Genomic DNA, 20,661 nt, shown 5'->3' on the forward strand with positions numbered 1-20,661 from the left:
TTTGGCTTTACGTCTATAATTATTTGGATATATGGTGTTTGAACTTAGTTATACTTATAAAGATTATTATCAAATGATTTTAAAATTAGTTTTACTAATTGATTTATTAGAACTAAATGCTTATCCTTGTTAAACTCATTTTAATATGCACATGAGACTATATATTTTTATGAGATTATATGTATGTTGAAGAAGTTTTATATTGTTTTAAAGTACTTGATTTTATTCGAATATGTATTTTTGAAGTATTGAAATTTTGTTGGTACTCACTTGTTTTGGAATTGTGAAATATTTTGAAATGCCTTAAGATTGAGAAAATATGATTGAATATGATTTGGATGAAAAAATATTATCTGATTTGATTTGATTCGATACCTTATATATTTGTAAGATCAAAGATTTGTTGTGTTTGAAATTATATGTTTTGAATTGGTTTGGGAGGCTCGTATTAGAAAACCGTAGTTAACGGCGGTTATGACGTTAACCTAGATGCATCTGGCTCAGACCTCAGCTAGCAGGGGCGTTGCTAGCCTAACGTGTAGGCCACACGTTAGATCTGTTATTCCGTACGGACACACTAGAGGAAATGGCTACCCATAGAGGTGGAGCCGCCTAAGTGTGGACTTTTGATTTGATTTCTGTATGAGAACTCCCTTATTGATTCACTTATTATTATGAATTATTATTTTCTAATTAAAATTATTTTTGATATAATGTTTATATATGGTCTCATGTCGATTATAGATGTATTGTCTGGCCACTGGGTTGCAAAACTCATTCCGTTTTTCTAAAAATAATTTTCAGGAACAAATATTTGAATGTGAGCCTTCTATTCAAGAGTAATGATCTGCAATTAGTACTTCATTTTTGTTGAATTCTTAGACGTCATATGCTCCATATATCACAGGCAAAATCCATCCATATCTAATTATTTTACCTTTTATTAAAAATATGAAATTATTCGTTTTAGAAACTGTAAATTTCTTTAAAATATTTGTAACTTTTTTATTTAATTTATATTTGAGTTTGATAGGCTTGCTAGGGAACTGGAACTGTTTCCCTAAGCGCCGGTCATGGTTCATTTTGGGCCGTAACAAACCCTTCACCAAATTTTAAGGTCATAGGTTGACTATCCCATCAAACTTCAATATTCATGGGTCCAAAAAAGCAAAATAACATCATTTTGCAACATAAGGGTCAAGCATATTATCATATCCGATATATTCGGGTCATAGAGGATAAGATCCTTCGCCACCATTCGATTTCATAGGACCACGCATCATTGTATCTGATATTTTAGGGTCATAGGGACTATCATCCTTCGTCACAATTAAATTCCATAAGACCACACATTACTATATCCGATTTTCTTGAGTCATAGGGACTAAGATACTTTGCCACAATTCAATTTCGTAGGGCCACATATATCATCTTATCCGGTTTTATCGGGTCATAGGGACTAAAATCTTTCATCACAATTCATAGGGTCAGGTCATAAGGAATAAAATCCTTCATCCCAATTCATAGGGCCACATATATGGTTACATATATCATTGGACAGAAAAAGTCAAGTATATTACCTTTCCACACATTTTAGTTTTCAAAGGTCACAAGAATCATGAAAATTATCGCACAATTTTCCCATCAACAAACCATTACACTACTTTTTCAAGAGATAACATCTTATTTGATCCGCATAGTAAAAAAATTCATTGCAAAAGAATTGAAACACTTCTGCGACTAAGTTTGTCCTGCTATAAAAGTCAATCATATATCATTCTGCAAAAAATTCTTTTCCCAAACGGCTCAAACATGCATTGTGCAAGGTAGAATTGAAATAAATTTAAAGTCCAGAGTCACATCCAAATCATAAAAAGAAGAGAGAAAAAAACAGGGCATCCCAGAACTATCAAATGGCAAAACTCAATTGCCCGAAATTCAATAGCAGAAAAATAGCTTGGGAAATAAAGAAAAACCAACTTTTCCAAAACCAATTCATTCCCAAGATAATCAAAAACTAACATCACAATTAAAAAGCAAACCCTTTTTCTTTTCGCGGACTTGAAAATATTCAATAACAGCAATGATTTGCATAAAAAAAAACATCTTTACAATGGACCCCGACGTTAAGTAACAAAATGCAAAAGATTTGAACAGAGAAACATCTTTATAAAGAGAACCAACAAAAAAAGGGGGGGAGGGGGGGAGATCCATCCCCGTTACCGAAACGTGAAGATAATAAAGTTTCTTCTCCCACCATTGTTGATTCATACATTCTTTAAAACGCTAATCAAGCAGATTTTGCAAAAGCACCAATTACCTTCGTATTCACCGTTGAAATTTTGTTGAACCGAGCCTCCGAATTCACCCACAGTAGAGCGTTGATCCCATTATTCAAAGTAATAGCAGAGAAAGAAAGAACCCAACAATGGAGAAAGAAGAATGGAAAATACCAAATTTAAGAGGAACAAGAACCGCTTACTGAGAAATCACAACCTGGGTAGGAAGTGTCGAGAAGAGAGTTTCGCATTCTTATATAGGTTGTCAATGGCGGTGTTTTATGCTTAGTGTACCCTATGTATGTGTGTAGACATTTAATAATTATAATTATAATTTTTTAATTCTGTGTAATCTTTTTTTTTTCTTTTGTCGGTCAATGACTAATTGAGTTTCTCATTTATGTAATTAGCACCGGAAGGTCTCTCTCTCTTTATTTATTTTTTTTCTTTTGGAGTTATTCACTATCAAAATTCAAAAATAATTAATTTACAAAGTAATATTGATAAAGTGGTAAAATAAAGAATTAATCACTTTTAGTTTTATATTAAGATGGAGTATATATTTTATGAAAATTATAAAATTAATAATGATTAATTTTTTATTTATTATTTTATTAAATTTTTCTATTTTTTATTTTAGAAGATTCAAAGTGACATGTATTTTTAAAAGGTTTATTTCTGATTTCTTGAAATTCTTCTCTTGAAAAAAAAAAGAGTGAAAATTAGTTTGAATAGTATTTTTTAGGACATTGTCTTTAAATATCCCTAAAGTTAAATCAAACAACATTGAAAATACTCTAAACATTTAGACCGTGTATATCCTAATCAACTAATATATATAAAGAATTTCTTTCGTTTGAATGCCAAATGACAATGATAATCACCGAAAAAACTAGCCTCTTTAATTTTCACGTTTTGCAAGTACTAGTAATATTAGATAGGGTATTTTTACAATATGTGATCTTCTATATAGATGAGATAAGATTCTAGCTGGTATTGATATAATCAGTAAATGATCAAAAGACTCAGCATGTGAAAAGCGAAAATTCTTAATAAAACTGAAAACCTATTTCTTATTAAATCTGTCTTTAATAGTTTCTTTGTATATTATTTTAGTTTGTATAAGATGTCTAAAAATTTGTTTGGATATTATTTTTGAAAAAAAAAATTTTTATGATATTTTTTTAAATTTTTTTATAAAAATAAAAATAATTTTATGTAAAAAAATCTTTTTATTTATTAATTAAGTTTGGGTAAAATAAGATAAAAATATTTTTTATTTATTTATTTATTATTTGAAAAATATTTTTTAAGAAAAAAAAATCTTTTAAAAAAAAGATATAAGAAAGGAAATGAAGCGGTGGTGGTGTTGGAGTTAGTGATAATCGACAGAGAAGGGAGGGTGAGGGGATGGAGGTCGTGAAAGGGATTGTGACGGCAGAGAAGGTTGGAGGGTAGAGGAAGAGGAAGGGGTTAAATTGATAGGGTTAGGGGTTGGATATAGAGATAAAAGAAGATGAAAGGTTAGGGGTATTTTACGGAATTATGAACAAAAAGTTAATAATTAGTTATTTTTGTCAGACAAAACTTATTTTATATGGATATAATTTTAGTTTCAATTTTTCATAGTCAGTTTTATCAGTATCCAAATCATTCATGGTTAAAAATGGTTATTTATTCTTTTTCTAAAGAAAAAAGATCTTTTAAGTAAATTGTAAATTGTAGTTTTTCAAAAAAGATGTTTTTTTATTTTTCTAGTATTTTTATTTTTACTATTAGAAATTTGTCAAATATAATAAAAAATAAAAAAAAAGATATTTTTTATTGAAAAAAGATCTTTTTTTATAGATTTAATGACGCCCAAATAAGCACTAAATCTATGGAAGAGAAGCTAATTTCACTGCAAGTGAGACTTTTGTAGAATAAGAATGATGGAAAAAATGGAATACCTTTAATAAAATGAGAACTAGAGTGATGAGACCCGCATAATGTGCGGAGAGATAGATTATTTATACTATATAGTATATTTTAATAAATATTATATTAAAAATATTTTAGAGAACATATTATAAATAAATTTTAAATTTATTTATTTTTAAAAAAGACATAGGCTATTTATATTAGAGTTATACAAAACTGCATTTTCATTTTTTTTTTTTTTTGATTTGCATTAATGGCTACACTTTATCTTTTCTTGTGATTTTTTTGTTTGCAAATAATTAAAAAAAATAAATGAATGAGAATAAAAAACATATAAAAATGTTATATTAAATTTAAGGAATTTTTGACAATTAGTATGAGAGATTAAGAAATGAAGAGTAGTAAGAGTCTTAATATGTATAAGTTGTAGAATTTGAATATTTGTAACTGAAATTTTTTACCATTAGTATAAGTCTGTAAGAGATTAAGAAATGAAAGAGTAGTAAGAGTCTTAATATATATAAGTTGTAGAATTTGAATATTTGTAACTAAAATTTTTTTATAATAATTATTATTATGACACTTTTAATGTATATTTATTACATTTAATTAGTACTTGATGTTTCAATTGAATAATAATATATAAGAGTTTTTTGTTTTATTTTTTTTTAAATATTTTACTAAGTAGTGATTGGTTGATTTTCATCATTTGCCAAGTTATTAGAATTGCTGATGTGACATTATTAGCAAAGAAAAGATGGCTTAAACTCATTGTGGAGAGAGTTGGTATCAGTTTTTATATATTATAAATAGATAAATAGATAGATAGATAGATTGGTGCAGACTCTGAAAAATCTAGGTGGATTGGAGATGGAGTGATTTGAAATATAGCTCTCTTGTTTAAACGGTGGTGGCGGTTTTCAAAAAAAGACTATCTAAAAAGATTGTGTATTCATGTAATAATTTAAAATTTTCAAAAATACTTTCTAGGCCGCCCATACCTAAAGAGAAGTCCTTAAAAAGATATTTGTTAGTTATAAATTAAAGAAGAGAGAAATTTATTCGAGGCTTGTTTATACACCTAAGGAATGGAAGAAAGTTTTGGGAGGACATTTGATTATAAAGCGGTGCACTGTAACATACTTTTTCAAGATTTTTCTCCGTCTCAAACTAAAGAGATTCTTTTATCGGAGATTGTGGGTTTTGTGATAAATTAAAATGGATATGAATTTTTCACAGAAGGAGAGAGTTGTTTTAATAGGAGATGGGCTACTTAACTAACTGCATGGAAGCTTATAGTCGGTCACCTTAACATCTGCGATAGAGGATTAAGTTGTATCGAAATTTTATAAAAAAAAAAAAAAATTAATTATTCTACTAACTCTTTGGTATAGGTTATGCAGGCAGAAATACTTCCAAAAGATATAACAAGTTATAGTTTCACTAGCTTGGCTTGTCTTAGTTGGGCGAGTTAATACTAAAGAAAGATTGTGTCGTTAGGTGTCATTGGTCTGAATGATATTGTTTGTGTATTATGTAAAAAGGAAATTGAAAATATATTTTATTTGGTTGTGAGTATACTTGGCAAGTGTGGTGTGCTTGGTTGTTTGCCGTGGATAGACTAGAAGGAAAGAAGAGCGGAACCGGGGTTGATTAGTTTTTTTACTGTTATTTAGAATATCTGGCGTAAAAAAAAAAGATAGAATTTTCAAAAACAAGCACTCCGGTGTACAGGAAATTATCTATAGAACGGTTAAAAACTACCGAGAGTGGGAAGGTGTTGACTTCTTAATTATTGATGGCAATACCTGAGATGACTATGGGTTAAGTTTTACATTTTGTTTATTTTGTTATTTCTTTGTTTGTTCTTTTGCTCCATCACTTTGTGTTTAATTCTTTGCTTAAAAAAAAAATCCAAATTTGTCTCTGAAATATTATTTATTTTTTAAATTGATCTTTAAAAGATTTTTTTAATCAAATTCGTCCTTCAAAAATTTTAAGTTAGTCATATTAGTCATCCCGTCACTTCTATTGCTGATAGAGTCAAAATTTACTTATCTGGCACATCAAATGACACCATGCTCACCATAACACACAGACACAGTAGTCCTACTTAGCAACCAACATGATAAGTTTATGCAATTAGATTAAATCAACCTCAAATCGAGAAAACCTTGAGGCATTGAAATCTCTCAATTTAGGGTTGATTTGATTTAAATTCATAAACTTATTATGTTAGCAGCCAATTAAAACGGCCCGGTATGTATTGTGGTATTACTTAATATGTTGTATCACTTAATATGTGATATCAACAAACTCTAATATCATGAGCAATAGAAGTAATGAAAGCACTAATTTGACCAACTTAATATCATTCAAAGACAAATTTAACTAACAAAAAACTTTGGAGACCTATTTAGAGAATGGGTGATTTTTTAGATACGAATTTAATCATTTACTCAATAAATATTCCCTAAAAGTTAAATTAATTTATATATTTTCCCGTATGAATTTTATGGACTGCCATTGATTTTCAGTACCTGGAAACTTTTATCTATGTCTTTTAATCTGCAGATTTTTGCTTCCAAAATCCTGTATATGATCATACATAAGCAAATCAATAATACTAGTTGCATTCATAAAATATTTGGTGTCACAGCGTAGAGTGTGAAACTAAGAAAAAAGAAGCATTAACTAGTTTTTTAATTTTGATGGCTAAGTATTCAAGTTTGGATATGTCAAGGCTTTAATTTTCTACACTGCTTTTACAATTTGTGGCTGTGTCGAAATATTTTGGCCATATCCTGTATGCAAGTTAGGTTCTAGCAAATGAATTTGCAGCTTCTGTGTATGGTAAATTCTACCACAAATTTTGGATAGTCTTACTGGATTTTATAGCCTCTATAATCTTTACTCTTCTATCATATTGCCTTAGGGGCATAGAATAAACAAGAGAAACCGAAATAACAGAAACACAATGAGCTTAAATAATAGTTTAGATTTTCATTAACAATAAGTAATGAAACTAATAAACACATTCCACTTTTGCATGAAAGCAAAGGGAGAAAAAAATCTACCAAAGCACTATTGTACACTACACAATTGGTTTCAACAAAAATGTTATGTCAGTCTCTTTGCTCTGATGAACAACTTAAGCCTGAACTGATATGATATCTAAGAACATATCTTCTCTGCATGGAATTGTGAGGCCACCCATCGGATGAACATATCCGAATTCTTCTTCTACTTTACTCAGCAAGTCTTGAAAAGAAGGTTGGCTCAAGTATGCTATTGGAATCACAAACCTCTTCATGTTTTCTCCCACATACTCTGCAAGATACCCTTTTGGGACTTCTCCACTCTTTGAGGTTACTTGTGTAGATTTTCTGATACCAAGTAAATGGAAGCCCATGATTTCTTCTTGGAATGATCTCAAATTACTTGTAGAAGAAGCAAGCTTTTTAATTCAGATGTTTAAGTTTGTGTTTGAGAACACAGAGTTGAGTGTATATATATAGAATCTGAGGTACTTGTGTGGATACTGCTCTTTACGGATTTGAATGGTTAATCAGTTACTTGATGATGGGGTCTGCCGGTTTAGTGAAGAACATGCTCATGAGCCATCACAAGGTGTTGTAGAAGATTTGCTAACAAGATCACTTCTTGAAAATGAAATAGATTTGCACAGCTAAGAACTTAGTTATTATTTAACCAATGCAATGCCTTGCTTCATAAGTTCAAGACATGATCAAGACATGTAACATTTTCTATAATATTTATATGCTAACTGACAGCTAAAAGTACTATATCTTGAAATTTTGAACCTGATATACAATCCATTAATTTGGTTTGTAGCTTTTGGATAATTTCATAGAGAAAGAGAAATAATTGTAGTTTTTGGAGGCAAGAAGGGACAACCCTATTGATGGTTGTCTACCAATCAAAATCAAAGGTGTTATTTGTCACAACTCACAACAGCTTGCATGACAAGTCTTGTGAAGAGTACAGAAAGTACTTCTGAATGTAGTCTCCATCTACATCCTCACATTTTTTTAATCTTCAAAAACATAATTAAGCATATAATTTAATTGGGAATTGAGACATTGCAGCAAGATAAACTCAGCTACTAACATATCCCTTTTTTTTTTTTTTTAAGTTCCACTTTGATTTCTCTGCTGGGAACCATAGAAGAAAATGAGTTTGATCACTTTTATGAGTTGTACTTGTTTTAAAACGTACCACATACTTGATTCTCAAATTAATCTGTTCATTTTGCTTGTAATAAACCTTAAACAAATCATCAACTCTTCTCAAATCTTATCACAATTTAATCCAAATAGCAAATGAGTACTTTATTTGATAAAGCTAGTCATCAGAGAAACATAGCAAAAAGAGAGACACTATGCTAGATAAGGATTCACATATCAACTGATGATGTTTATTTCATAGATATAAAAAAATGTTTATAATATTTCTGGAACAACTCAGTGCTCCTATACAAAATTACATAGAGCTGATGGTGCATTTTCAGCATTTTTATCAACTCAAATTCTCACAATCAACTCTATCCATTATGGGATTTTGTGTGGTCATCAATTGGATAAAGCATGAAGTTATATCCAAAATGCATGGTCTCCATTTCAGTAAGATTCAACAGCAAAATGGATTGCAATCTTTGGTCCTAGTCCATCTGAAATGGCAGCAAAGATCATAGCCAGATCAATGTGCTCTCAAGCTGCTGTGATCTGCTACTAACTACCACTTGATTCAAGTCGCTTTTGCATTTTTGGTGTTGCATGCTTTTGGCATATCAGTGGAAAGAAAAGCACGTGAAATGAATGATGAACCTGCTTGCTTTCTAACTTTTTAACTGAGAAGTCACACTGCAAAAGATGTCTTCACTGCAAGGAATTGTTAGACCTCCCATTGAGTGATTAAATCCGAATTCTTCCTCGGCTTCACTTAGCAATTGTTGAAAAGCAGGTTCATGCAAGTATGATATAGGAACCATATATCTCTTCTTTTGCTCCTCTTCTCCAACATACACTGCAAGATACCCTTTTTGCACATTTCCAGACACTTTTTTGCCACCTGAAAGAGACCGGCTGAGGACACGTTTAGCATGGATCACCGAAGAAGGCAAACGAATAGCCATAGTTTTCTGAAAATGTGGATTTTTTTCCTTTTTTGGAAGAAAGTACTTGTTGATGGATAATGTTGTGAAAACTTGATGAAAGATTCTGAAATGTTGCATGTGTATATATAGAGATAGATTTACTCAGCAAGATTTAGAGATAAGCAACGACATGAAATTTGGTGAGACAATAACATTTTGATGAATCACATGGTTCTGTCGTTCAAAGCACTGTCAAGATAACAATTATGATTGAAACTAGAAGTATAAATTGGTACATGTACCCAACAATTTTAGTTAAAGATGGACTACTTGGCATTCTCATGTTCTAAAAATCTTAGTACAATAATTTTTGGATGTAGGAACTTTCCTCTAGACATGGTGTACAGAAACTATATTTTGGACCAAGGATATAATAAGATTTTAATTACATGATTTTCCTTTTGTTTTGCTTTCTTTTTTCCCTAAGCAATTATGGTTGGCATTATAGATAGATTTGGCATTATTAAAGCATACCAAACTACTTGATTATAAAAGAGGATATGGTGGATATACATGAAGAACCTTAGTGATATGTTTTGAGCCTGTTATAGCATAACAAGTAGGCCATGGCTTTATTTGCATTATATTGGCCTCAGTCTCTAGAAGTCTTTTTCTGAAGATAAGACTATGTTGGCAAGAAACCTCATTGAAGACAAGACAATACCATGTGATCTCATTTGCCATTGTCTCTCCCTAGACCCCATCAAATAGTACATTAACCATTCATTTCTGAAGAGAACTACCTCCACATAACATGTATCTGTTATATCTATATATACTCACCAATCACTATGCCATTCTCAAGCAACACAAATTAATAGCAACAATCATTCTTCTTTACACACTTTGAGATCATTTTTATGGTTGTTTGTGTTAAGCAACATAAAACAATGGGCTTTCACTTACCAGCTATTAGAAGAGCATCATCTGCTGTTAGCCAAGAATCTTCCAAAGCTGTGGAACTTCCGAAAGGCTATTTCGCAGTCTATGTTGGAGACAAAATGAAGCGGTTTGTGATTCCAATTTCATATTTAAATCAACCTTTGTTTCAAGAGTTACTAAGCCAAGCAGAAGAAGAATTTGGATATGATCATCCAATGGGAGGTCTCACTATTCCTTGCAAAGAGGATGCTTTCATGGACCTCATCACTTCTCGCTTGAAGGGATTATAAGTAATATTAAAGCAAACTCACATAGACTAGTTGAGAGACACTTTTGTACAGAAGGTACTTAGAAATTTCTTTTTATCCTTCTTTTGTATTGGAAACTACCATCTCAGTGAGATGTGAAAGATGTAAATATTAAAAATTTCTCCCTCACAATTTCAATGGATTGATACATTTTATCAACAAATATTTTTAGATTGCTATTGTTTTGTAAGTTCCATATGTTCTTCACATGTTTTTTTTTAGCTGCCACTGTTGCAAGAAAATAGTGTGTATTAACTAACAATTGAAATTGGAGCTGAATTTTGAGAGATATTAGCTGCCTGGCCTTAATGTTTTCTGTAATAACTCAAAAAAAAAAATTTTGTGGGCCACTCTTCTTTTTCTTTTTTTCCCTAACCCTAATCACACACAAACATTCTCTCTCAACCTTCAATCCCTCCCTAGCGGTCACCCTCCCTAAACCCCCCTTCCTCACTCACACACGGACACAAACTCACAACACACACAAGTCACATGAACAAAGAAGAGAAGAATGGAGGGAGAGCTGTGCTGCGAGGGAGAAGAGAGAATCGCCGCTACGTGTCCTGCTGCTGCCCTCCCCACCGAGCCGCCGACCCCGCCACACCTCGCTGCCAGTTGCCACCATCATCAACAACGACGGAGGAGAGAGAAAGAGGCGAACACGAGGAGAGAGAGGGAAGCCTTTGTGTTGTTGTCGTCATGCTGGAGGGCTGGCTGTCGGGGGAGCTGCTGCGACGAGCTCACCGCCGGCTAAGGCCCATCGCCGTCCGTGGAGAGTCGTCGCCGTCTGGGTCGCTGCCGGAGGAAGAGAGCTTGCACAAGGGGTTGCTGGAGTGGCTCGCCGCTGCCGCAAGCGCCACCGCACCTCTGGCCGCCAGGAAGTAACATTGAGGTCTCCGTTCTTCTGCCGTCGCCACTGCCGAGGTTTCTGGTTAATGGGTATGGCGCTGTTGTTGCCGGAACCACCACCAGTGCTGCCGCTACTTGTTTCCCTTAAGTCCAAGTCGTTGTGGTTGCGGAGAAAGTGGGTTGGAGCTGAGAGGAAAGGTTCCGTTGACGCGTTTGGATTATAGTTTCAACAATCGAGAACTATTACCAGCTCCATCTTGTTGCTACTTCAGTCCAAATTCTACGCTCATTCGTTCCATTCCACTTCAATCCTCCTTACCTTGAATTTGGCACTCTGAGTTTGGTATCTTCGGTCCCAAGGGACCACGTTGTGAGTAGGTCTTACATTTATAATTATTTGACTGTGCATCTATAATTATTTTGATATATACCTATTATGATCTTTGAATTATACTCATTATATTTGTTTTGAACGATTTTAAATTGATTAAAATAATTGATTTATTAAAATTAAATAATTCATTTTTATGAAGTTTATACTTTTAGAATTATACATGAGACTATATATATTTTTGATGAAGTTTTGCATTATCCTAAAATGTTTGATTTTACTTAAATATCTGTTTTTGAAGTATTTGTTAGTACTCACTTACTTTAAAAATTGTGAAATATATTTGAAATCTCTTATGATTGAGAAAGTATGATTGAAAAAGATTTCTGATGAGAAAGTATTATCTGATTTGATTTGATTCGATATCCTATAAATTTGAAAGATAAAATAATTGTTGTATTTGAAATTATATGTTTTGAATTGGTTTGGGAGGCTCGTATTAGAAAACCGTAGTTAACGGCGGTTATGACGTTAACTTAGATGCATCTAACTCAAACTCCAGCTAGCAAGGGTGTTGTTAGCCTAACGTGTAGGCCACACGTTAGATCTGTTATTCTGTTAGGACACACAAGAGGGAAGGGTTACCCATAGAGGTGGAGCTGTCCAAGTGTGGACTTTTGATTTGATTTCTGTATGAGAACTCCCTTATTGATTCGCTTATTATAATCAACTATTATTTCTAATTAAAATTACTTTGATGATAATGTTTGTATAGTTTTATGTCAATTATAGATGTATTGTCTAGTCACTGAGTTGCAAAATTCACCCTTTTTTTTTTCTAAAAGTATTTTTCAGGAACAAATATTCGACTATGTAAGACTTTTTATTCAAGAATAACGGTCTGCAATGAGTATTTATTCTTTGTCGAATTCCTAGAAGTGTATGCTCCATATGTCACAGGCAGGATCCAACTACTCTTAGTTATTTTAATTTTTTGTTAAAAATATATAACTATTTATTTTAGAACTTGTAAATATTTGTAAGTTGCTTATTTAACTTATATTAGACTATGTTAGGCTTGCTATAGAATTATTTTCCTGAGCGTCGGTCATGACTCATTTTGGATCGTGACAAAGTGGTATCAGAGCTTAGGTTTAATCTGTGTAATATGGAGCAAGTGTCCTATGGTAGGATCACAATTGTATAAATAGAAGCGCGCCTATTTGTACAAATTGTGGCACTATTAAAGGCCTATAGGATTGTCATCCTTGTCCTTTATGTCGTTGTTGTCATCTAATTATTATCATGAGACTTTTGCCGCTTCTTGCCACTCGTTTCCTTCCCTTTGTAACCAATCTCGGCTTATTCTCTAATAGATTTAAAGTTTGTTGAATTTCTTCATGGAAATAGAATATTTTGAGTAATGGTACATATTATGAATTGATATTTAACCCCACTTTTATCTACCTTAAGACATTAAATTATTATGTTGTTTTAGATTTTGTTCGATCTTTAATTGTTATGATCTGTTTGAAATGTATTTATTTGGTTTCTGGTTAAACAAATATTAAATAAATTTGCTAATTATAATACGGATGATGGATAATTGATTTTAAAGAAATTAAGTCCGTAGCATGAGTTTCTTTGAGAAAGCTTTGTGTTTGTCCAAGATTATTGAAATTTTCATAGTTGAAATTAACATTTGGATGTGAACCAAATTGAGTACTAAAGTTCTATACTTAGTATAACTGATTGTATGGGAAACACGATTGAGCTTCACTCAGGGTAGGATGTTCTTGTCTATATGTTATTAAATGAATGTGTCTCTTAGATTATAGGTGATTTCTAGTTTTATAGACTTGCTTGCTGAGCTTGTGGATCATGGTGATTATGAAGCATTTGATGATTATTTTAAATGTGTTAAATTATAGCTTGCCTATGAGTGTTAGCCATTGATTAGATACTTGTTTGGTGATTCATGTCACTTGATTAGTAATTATTACAGTAACTAACAAGTAAATAATTTTGGTTAATTATTTTTTTGAGAAATCCATAAGGTTATTGGTTGTTGCTGCTGTAAAGGAGTTAATAATATTATTTGTTGCTGAATTGGTGACTGACGTGACTGTAACTGGGTGAATCTTGGTTGTTATCTTGTAAAAATTTCTATTGAAAGGAGGTAATGAACACTCTTAATTGCTTGTGTTGTTGTTGGAGATGATATGCCTGATTTGTAGTTATATATGGCGGATTAATAGATGTTTTGGTTTCTCTGATACGATGAGGGCTTGATAATTTCAAATTGAAGTTTGTCATGATAAACTTCTGATCTGAACAATACTTTTGTGACACACTTGAGCATCTGAATTTTTTTTTCCTTCAAAATTAATTATTTTATTGACTAAAAAAATTGTTCCAACTCTTTCAACATACTGTTCTAACTTTTACTCAATATTTTTTCATTGGTGGTCCATTACATGATGCTTAACATAAAAGTTAGTTTCTCTGGTTTGCACTATAAGATTTATGTAAAAATGTTTAGTATTGCATTCACACTCTCAATAAAAATGCTTAATGACTTTGCCTTGTTTATTTATTTATTTATTTATTTATTTATTTATTAACATTTTTTTAAAACCTAATTAATTTTTAACCTATCAAAACTATCAAGTGTTGTGCTTATCATGCAATCTGCATCTGTGCTATGTGACTGTTTCTTTTATATATAAGATTACTGTTTTCATTTTCAGAGTGGCACATTCCCGACAATGTTCGGATGAATGTTTATTTTGCTTTGCTTGTTTGTGGGTTCAGCTTGTCTGTTCACATGCTGTGTCTATTTATGTTTCTCTTTTCTCCTTTCCTCTAGTTTAAACTATTGTTGTCCATGCAATACCTTTTTATGTCTATTATTCATACTCATAAATTTTCATTTTGCTCTGCCCAATTTGTTTGTGGATTTGGCTTGTTTCTTCATTTTTTCCCTTAAAATGCTCCTAGCTTGTAGTTTTTAGTTGTTGTTGTACATCTTTTTATTTACCTCTATGGCTTTTGCCCTTACATTTATGTTCTTGTGCGTATTTAGAGAGCTGTATTGTGTTACTTTGTAGTGACACACCGACGGTTTCTTTGGTTATTAAGTAATGTCAAGCATCATAAATGTTTTTGTCAATAAGCTATTTTTGTTACTGTATAATTTTTTTAAATGATAGTTGTGAAATGAATTGAGTTGCGAATGGATGTTTGATTCAGGTCTATCATCGCTTATTAGGTGCAAATGCTTTATATGCTTTTGGTTCTTGCGTGATTGAAGACTATGTGCTCTAGTGTAATAAATTTATTAGCCTGTCCTTTTACAGCTTGTTGAGCTTTGATTTATTTGTTTTAATACTGAAAGGCAGTGAGATAAATTAGTTTTGTACCTTTGGCTGGATCATCTTGGCTGATAGGATTGTTGATTTTGTTATGTAGTTTTAAATTCTGGTGATATTTAGTAGTTGGGTTTGTATTTAGTTACTCCTTCCTACTGATGATTTCAAAAAAAAAAGGGGGATTTTTCTTTTTCTGATTATGTTTCATTTGGAGAATCAATATTTTCTATTACCCCATTGGTTTCGTTGGTTATCCAACTATGTCGCAGATTCTACTTTATTTGCCCAATAAGGATTTTAATTTGATTAAAGAGTCCTTACATTGAGGGTTTTGTGTTAAGTTGTTTCTTTTTGGCCAAATTTTTTTCCTGTAACAATCACAGTGTATTTCGAATATTGTCTATTAGAAAATTCTGAAAATTGACTGTTTCATTACTAGTGCTTTTGCTTTGGTTCATAGCCCACATCTTAGCTTGACATTTCTTCATACGTTAAGGGTTTGATATCAGTTGTACTGTTATTCCTTAAATTCGCACATCATGATCTAAGTACAATCTATTTTAAATTGTTGTATTAACCTTTTTTCTTCCAAAGATATATAGGCTTTGCAAAGCTCTTAACATGATCGAATTGTTGAGGCAGTTATATTGATTCATTTGTTCGTTACTTAATTGATCCTATGTTGTATGACCTTTTTGAGACATTACCTTGCTGGTTTTAAGTTGCTCAGGATTGCAACTAATTGGAATATGTTATTGCCTTGTCGATATTTTTGAGCTTCACTAAATCTGTGGTTTTATTGCTCCTTGAGTGACCTGCATTGTAATGGTGGTTGAGTAGTGAAAATTCGAAACTTCGCTAAATTGGTGGTATTGTTTCCCAACTAATGGGATTCTGTTTGTTTAACTGGTTGATGATGAACCACTTGTCTTTAGTTTATCAGTTGGTGTATATGTAGCACATTTGTTAGTTTATTATCTGGGATTGTCGATTGCTAACCTGAAGGATGGCTAGGGCCAATACTATGTTTGAATAAGCGGAACTGTTCATTCTAATATGTTGTTCTCACAATGCCCTTAAAGAACCTTGTAGATCGATTAAATTAATTCCTTTCTTCTGTTTAACTTCCTATCACTTATTACTTGACATTTAAGGTTAATATGCATAATATGATTTGAAAATGTTTTGCTGGCTGTATATTGCATGCTTGGTTTGATGTGTTGATTATGTTTGTCCCTAAGTCTAGAATCTGGCCATGTATATTCTACTTAATTCTTCACCTTGCTTCTCTCCGTTCTCATCCTTATCCACCACATAATTGCACTTGAACTCATGGAATCTCACATGACCGCGCTTTTTAATTATTGTTTTATGTTTTGGGTGTATTGTTGGAATTTGTGTTACTCGATATGTTTTATACTTTTTGCTATGTTATTTGGTCTCCAATTTGAGTTTGTAGTGTGCTTTTGAGATTTTTCATATTAATCTAATTATCTCATCTGTTCTTTGAGATTGATGGTGCTTCATATCGAATCCTTTTGCTACATTGTATATGTGAATATTAAGATGTCTAGCATTTGATCGTTGCATAATTCTGCAAAATGTTTTCTTTATACATTGGGTTCAATTTGTATCTGGTTATGTAATATTGTATAGTTAAAGTGCTTAAGTTCTTTCCTGCAACTTTGCTCAGATAGCTTGATTTTTTTAGCCTTGTTCTTGCTATCTAATTGTGCAAATTATTAAACTTATGGTGTCATGATGTGGATATATTTCTTTCGGATAAGGTTGTCTCAATGTTGTTTTTCTTTCCTTATTCCTAAATGCATCATTCTTTGCATCAGCGTCTAGTTGTATGAACTAGATGTGACTTGTACTGTTGAAGCAATAATATAAATAGTAAGTTGGTTTGAAATTTGGGGACCGAATTTCTAAAAGGGGGGAAGAATGTAATAACTCAAAAAAAAAATTTTGTGGGCCACTCTTCTTTTTCTTTTTTTCCCTAACCCTAATCACACACAAACACTCTCTCTCAACCTTCAATCCCTCCCTAGCCGTCACCCTCCCCAAACCCCCCTTCCTCACTCACACACGGACACAAACTCACAACACACACAAGTCACATGAACAAAGAAGAGAAGAATGGAGGGAGAGCTGTGCTGCGAGGGAGAAGAGAGAATCGCCGCTACGTGTCCTGCTGCTGCCCTCCCCACCGAGCCGCCGATCCCGCCACACCTCGCTGCCAGTTGCCACCATCATCAACAACGATAGAGGAGAGAGAAAGAGGCGAACACGAGGAGAGAGAGGGAAGCCTTTGTGTTGTTGTCGTCATGCTGGAGGGCTGGCTGTCGGGGGAGCTGCTGCAACGAGCTCACCGCTGGCTAAGGCCCATCGCCGTCCGTGGAGAGTCGTCGCCGTCTGGGTCGCTACCTGAGGAAGCGAGCTTGCACAAGGGGTTGCTGGAGTGGCTCGCCGCTGCCGCAAGCGCCACCGCACCTCTGGCTGCCAGGAAGTAACATTGAGGTCTCCGTTCTTCTACCGTCGCCACTGCCGGGGTTTCTGGTTAATGGGTATGGCGTTGTTGTTGCCGGAACCACCACCGGTGCTGCCGCTACTTGTTTCCCTTAAGTCCGAGTCGTTGTAGTTGCTGATAAAGTGGGTTGGAGCTGAGGTTGCGGCTGCCGCAGTTTCGGGTTGAGAGGAAATGTTCCGTTGACGCGTTTGGATTATAGTTTCAACAATCGAGAACTATTGCCAGCTCCATCTTGTCGCTACTCCAGTCCAAATTCTACGCTCATTCGTTCCATTCCACTTCAATCCTCCTTACCTTGAATTTGGCACTCTGGGTTTGGTATCTTCGGTCCCTTGGGACCACGTTGTGAGTAGGCCTTATATTTATAATTATTTGACTGTGCATCTATAATTATTTTGACATATACCTATTATGATCTTTGAATTATACTCATTATATTTGTTTTGAACGATTTTAAATTGATTAAAATAATTGATTTATTAAAATTAAATAATTCATTTTTATGAAGTTTATACTTTCAAAATTATACATGAGACTATATATATTTTTGATGAAGTTTTGCATTATCCCAAAATGTTTGATTTTACTTGAATATCTGTTTTTGAAGTATTTGTTAGTACTCACTTACTTTAAAAATTGTGAAATATATTTGAAATCTCTTATGATTGAGAAAGTATGATTGAAAAAGATTTCTGATGAGAAAGTTTTATCTGATTTGATTTGATTCGATATCTTATAAATTTGAAAGATAAAATAATTGTTGTATTTGAAATTATATGTTTTGAATTGGTTTGGGAGGCTCGTATTAGAAAACTGTAGTTAACGGCGGTTATGACGTTAACTTAGATGCATCTAACTCAGACTCTAGCTAGCAGGGGTGTTGCTAGCCTAACGTGTAGGCCACACGTTAGATCTGTTATTCTGTTAGGACACACAAGAGGAAAGGGCTACCCATAGAGGTGGAGCCGCCCAAGTGTGGACTTTTGATTTGATTTCTATATGAGAACTCCCTTATTGATTCGCTTATTATAATCAACTATTATTTCTAATTAAAATTACTTTGATGATAATGTTTGTATAGTTTCATGTCAATTATAAATGTATTGTCTAGTCATTGAGTTGCAAAACTCACCCTTTTTTTTTTCTAAAAATATTTTTCAGGAACAAATATTCGACTATGTAAGACTTTTTATTCAAGAATAACGGTCTGCAATGAGTACTTATTCTTTGTCGAATCCCTAGAAATGTATGCTACATATGTCACAGGCAGGATCTAACCACTTAGTTATTTTAATTTTTTGTTAAAAATATATAACTATTTATTTTAGAACTTGTAAATATTTGTAACTTGCTTATTCAACTTATATTAGACTATGTTAGACTTGCTATAGGATTATTTTCCTGAGCGCCGGTCATGACTCATTTTAGGTCGTGACTCATTTTAGGTCGTGACATTTTCAGCATCTAAATTTCCCTTAATATTTATTCTTACAAATTTAGAAGTTTTTCTTCCAAAAATCCTTAATAATGTGTAATGTCTGCAATACCAATTGTTGGTGGTTGGATCCTTTAGTTGCTTTTATTATTAACCATTTTTGTTATCAATTTGCTAAATTTCAGAACAACAACAATAACAATAATAACTGAGACTTCATATTTCATATTTACATGCATGTGATGATTCTTTTCTTTTACTATATAGTATATGAATATATCCTAAAAAGACCAATAAAAACTTATCGACGATATAGTTAAGGATATTGTAACAAAAAATTAACCAATGTTTTTAGGAAATTTTTTAACTTAATTTATAGAATTATATGATGTGAAATAAATAAACTATAATTGAATATTTAGTTTTGAATCCAATATTTTTAAAATGGCTGAAAAAAGTATGCACCTATAGAATTAAGGACTTGATGATTGATTTATTGTTATGTTAACTAGAATAAGACCCACGCATCCATTAATGATAGTATATAATAAATATTTAAAATGGCTATATTTTGTAGAATTAAATTAAATATGTGTAAATTAAAATTAAATTTAAAAGGTGTTTTGTTTAAAATAATTTGTAGTACAAAAGATTTAAATTTTGGAGTTGTACAAAGTGATATTTTTATTTAGTGTGTGTTTGGATTACAGTTTACAAATGAGAGTTTGTATAAAATTGATTTTGCAAACTTGATTTTGATAAAAAGTAAGTTTGTGTTAAAGTGATTTATATTTGACAATTTTTGTATCAAAATGGATTATAATAAAATAAATATTGTTTGACTTATACTATTCAAAATCACTTTTAAATAAAAAAAATTACTAAAATGGACATCAACTTAAAATATAAAAATAGACAAAAACAATTATAAAAGAGAGTACTGAAAATAATAAAAAAAATTAAATATTTACTTTATAGTGATTGAAACAAATTTAAAAGTTCTTGATGAAAAGTATTTTTTTGTAAATTCAATTTAAAAATACAATAAATATGTTTGTTTTGTACCTTTTCATCTAATATAATCATTTCTAAGTAAAGAGACTCTTCTTCATTTGTGGGTGTTAATGTTTTCCATAGACGAACCACGTAAACTTTTATAAACCAATTGTCTGTTTGTTTGGTGATATTGTCCAAAGAATGATGCTCCATTGAGTAAGTTTGAGATGTTATGTAGTGCAAAAATAAATTTCTTGTGCTGAATTTAATGTTATTTGAAGAAATAGTGATAAGAGACTTATATAAGTATTAAGTAGTTCAAATAGTATGAAATTTGAATATTTGTAAAGTAAAATTTATTATGATTAATAGATTATTATGACATTTGTAATATGAATGTTTATTACATTTAATGAGTTATTTATAAAAATTAATAAATTAATTATTGGGGTTATAAATTTATTGTATTGTTTATAAGATAAGATGTAATAAATATAGGGATATGAATTCTTATAGGTTACAAATTTGGTTAGATACTATTAAGAGTAAAGTATCATTTTTATTCCCAACGTTTGGAGTAA

The 20,661-nt window shown here is 32.0% G+C and overlaps 1 protein-coding gene across 1 annotated transcript; it reads right to left on the reverse strand.

Moving 5' to 3' along the window:
* LOC107628801 (auxin-responsive protein SAUR21-like) lies at positions 8,641–9,609 on the reverse strand. Its single transcript, XM_016331404.2, has one exon. It carries the CDS (start codon positions 9,451–9,453, stop codon positions 9,058–9,060), a length of 396 nt encoding a protein of 131 aa, XP_016186890.1. The 5' UTR covers positions 9,454–9,609; the 3' UTR covers positions 8,641–9,057.

Source organism: Arachis ipaensis, chromosome B03, assembly GCF_000816755.2.
Source record: "Arachis ipaensis cultivar K30076 chromosome B03, Araip1.1, whole genome shotgun sequence".
NCBI lineage: Eukaryota > Viridiplantae > Streptophyta > Magnoliopsida > Fabales > Fabaceae > Arachis > Arachis ipaensis.

Bases quoted from the DNA above. Each gene is read 5' to 3' on its own strand.
- LOC107628801 (XM_016331404.2), bottom strand. From the start codon at position 9,453: ATGCAACATTTCAGAATCTTTCATCAAGTTTTCACAACATTATCCATC.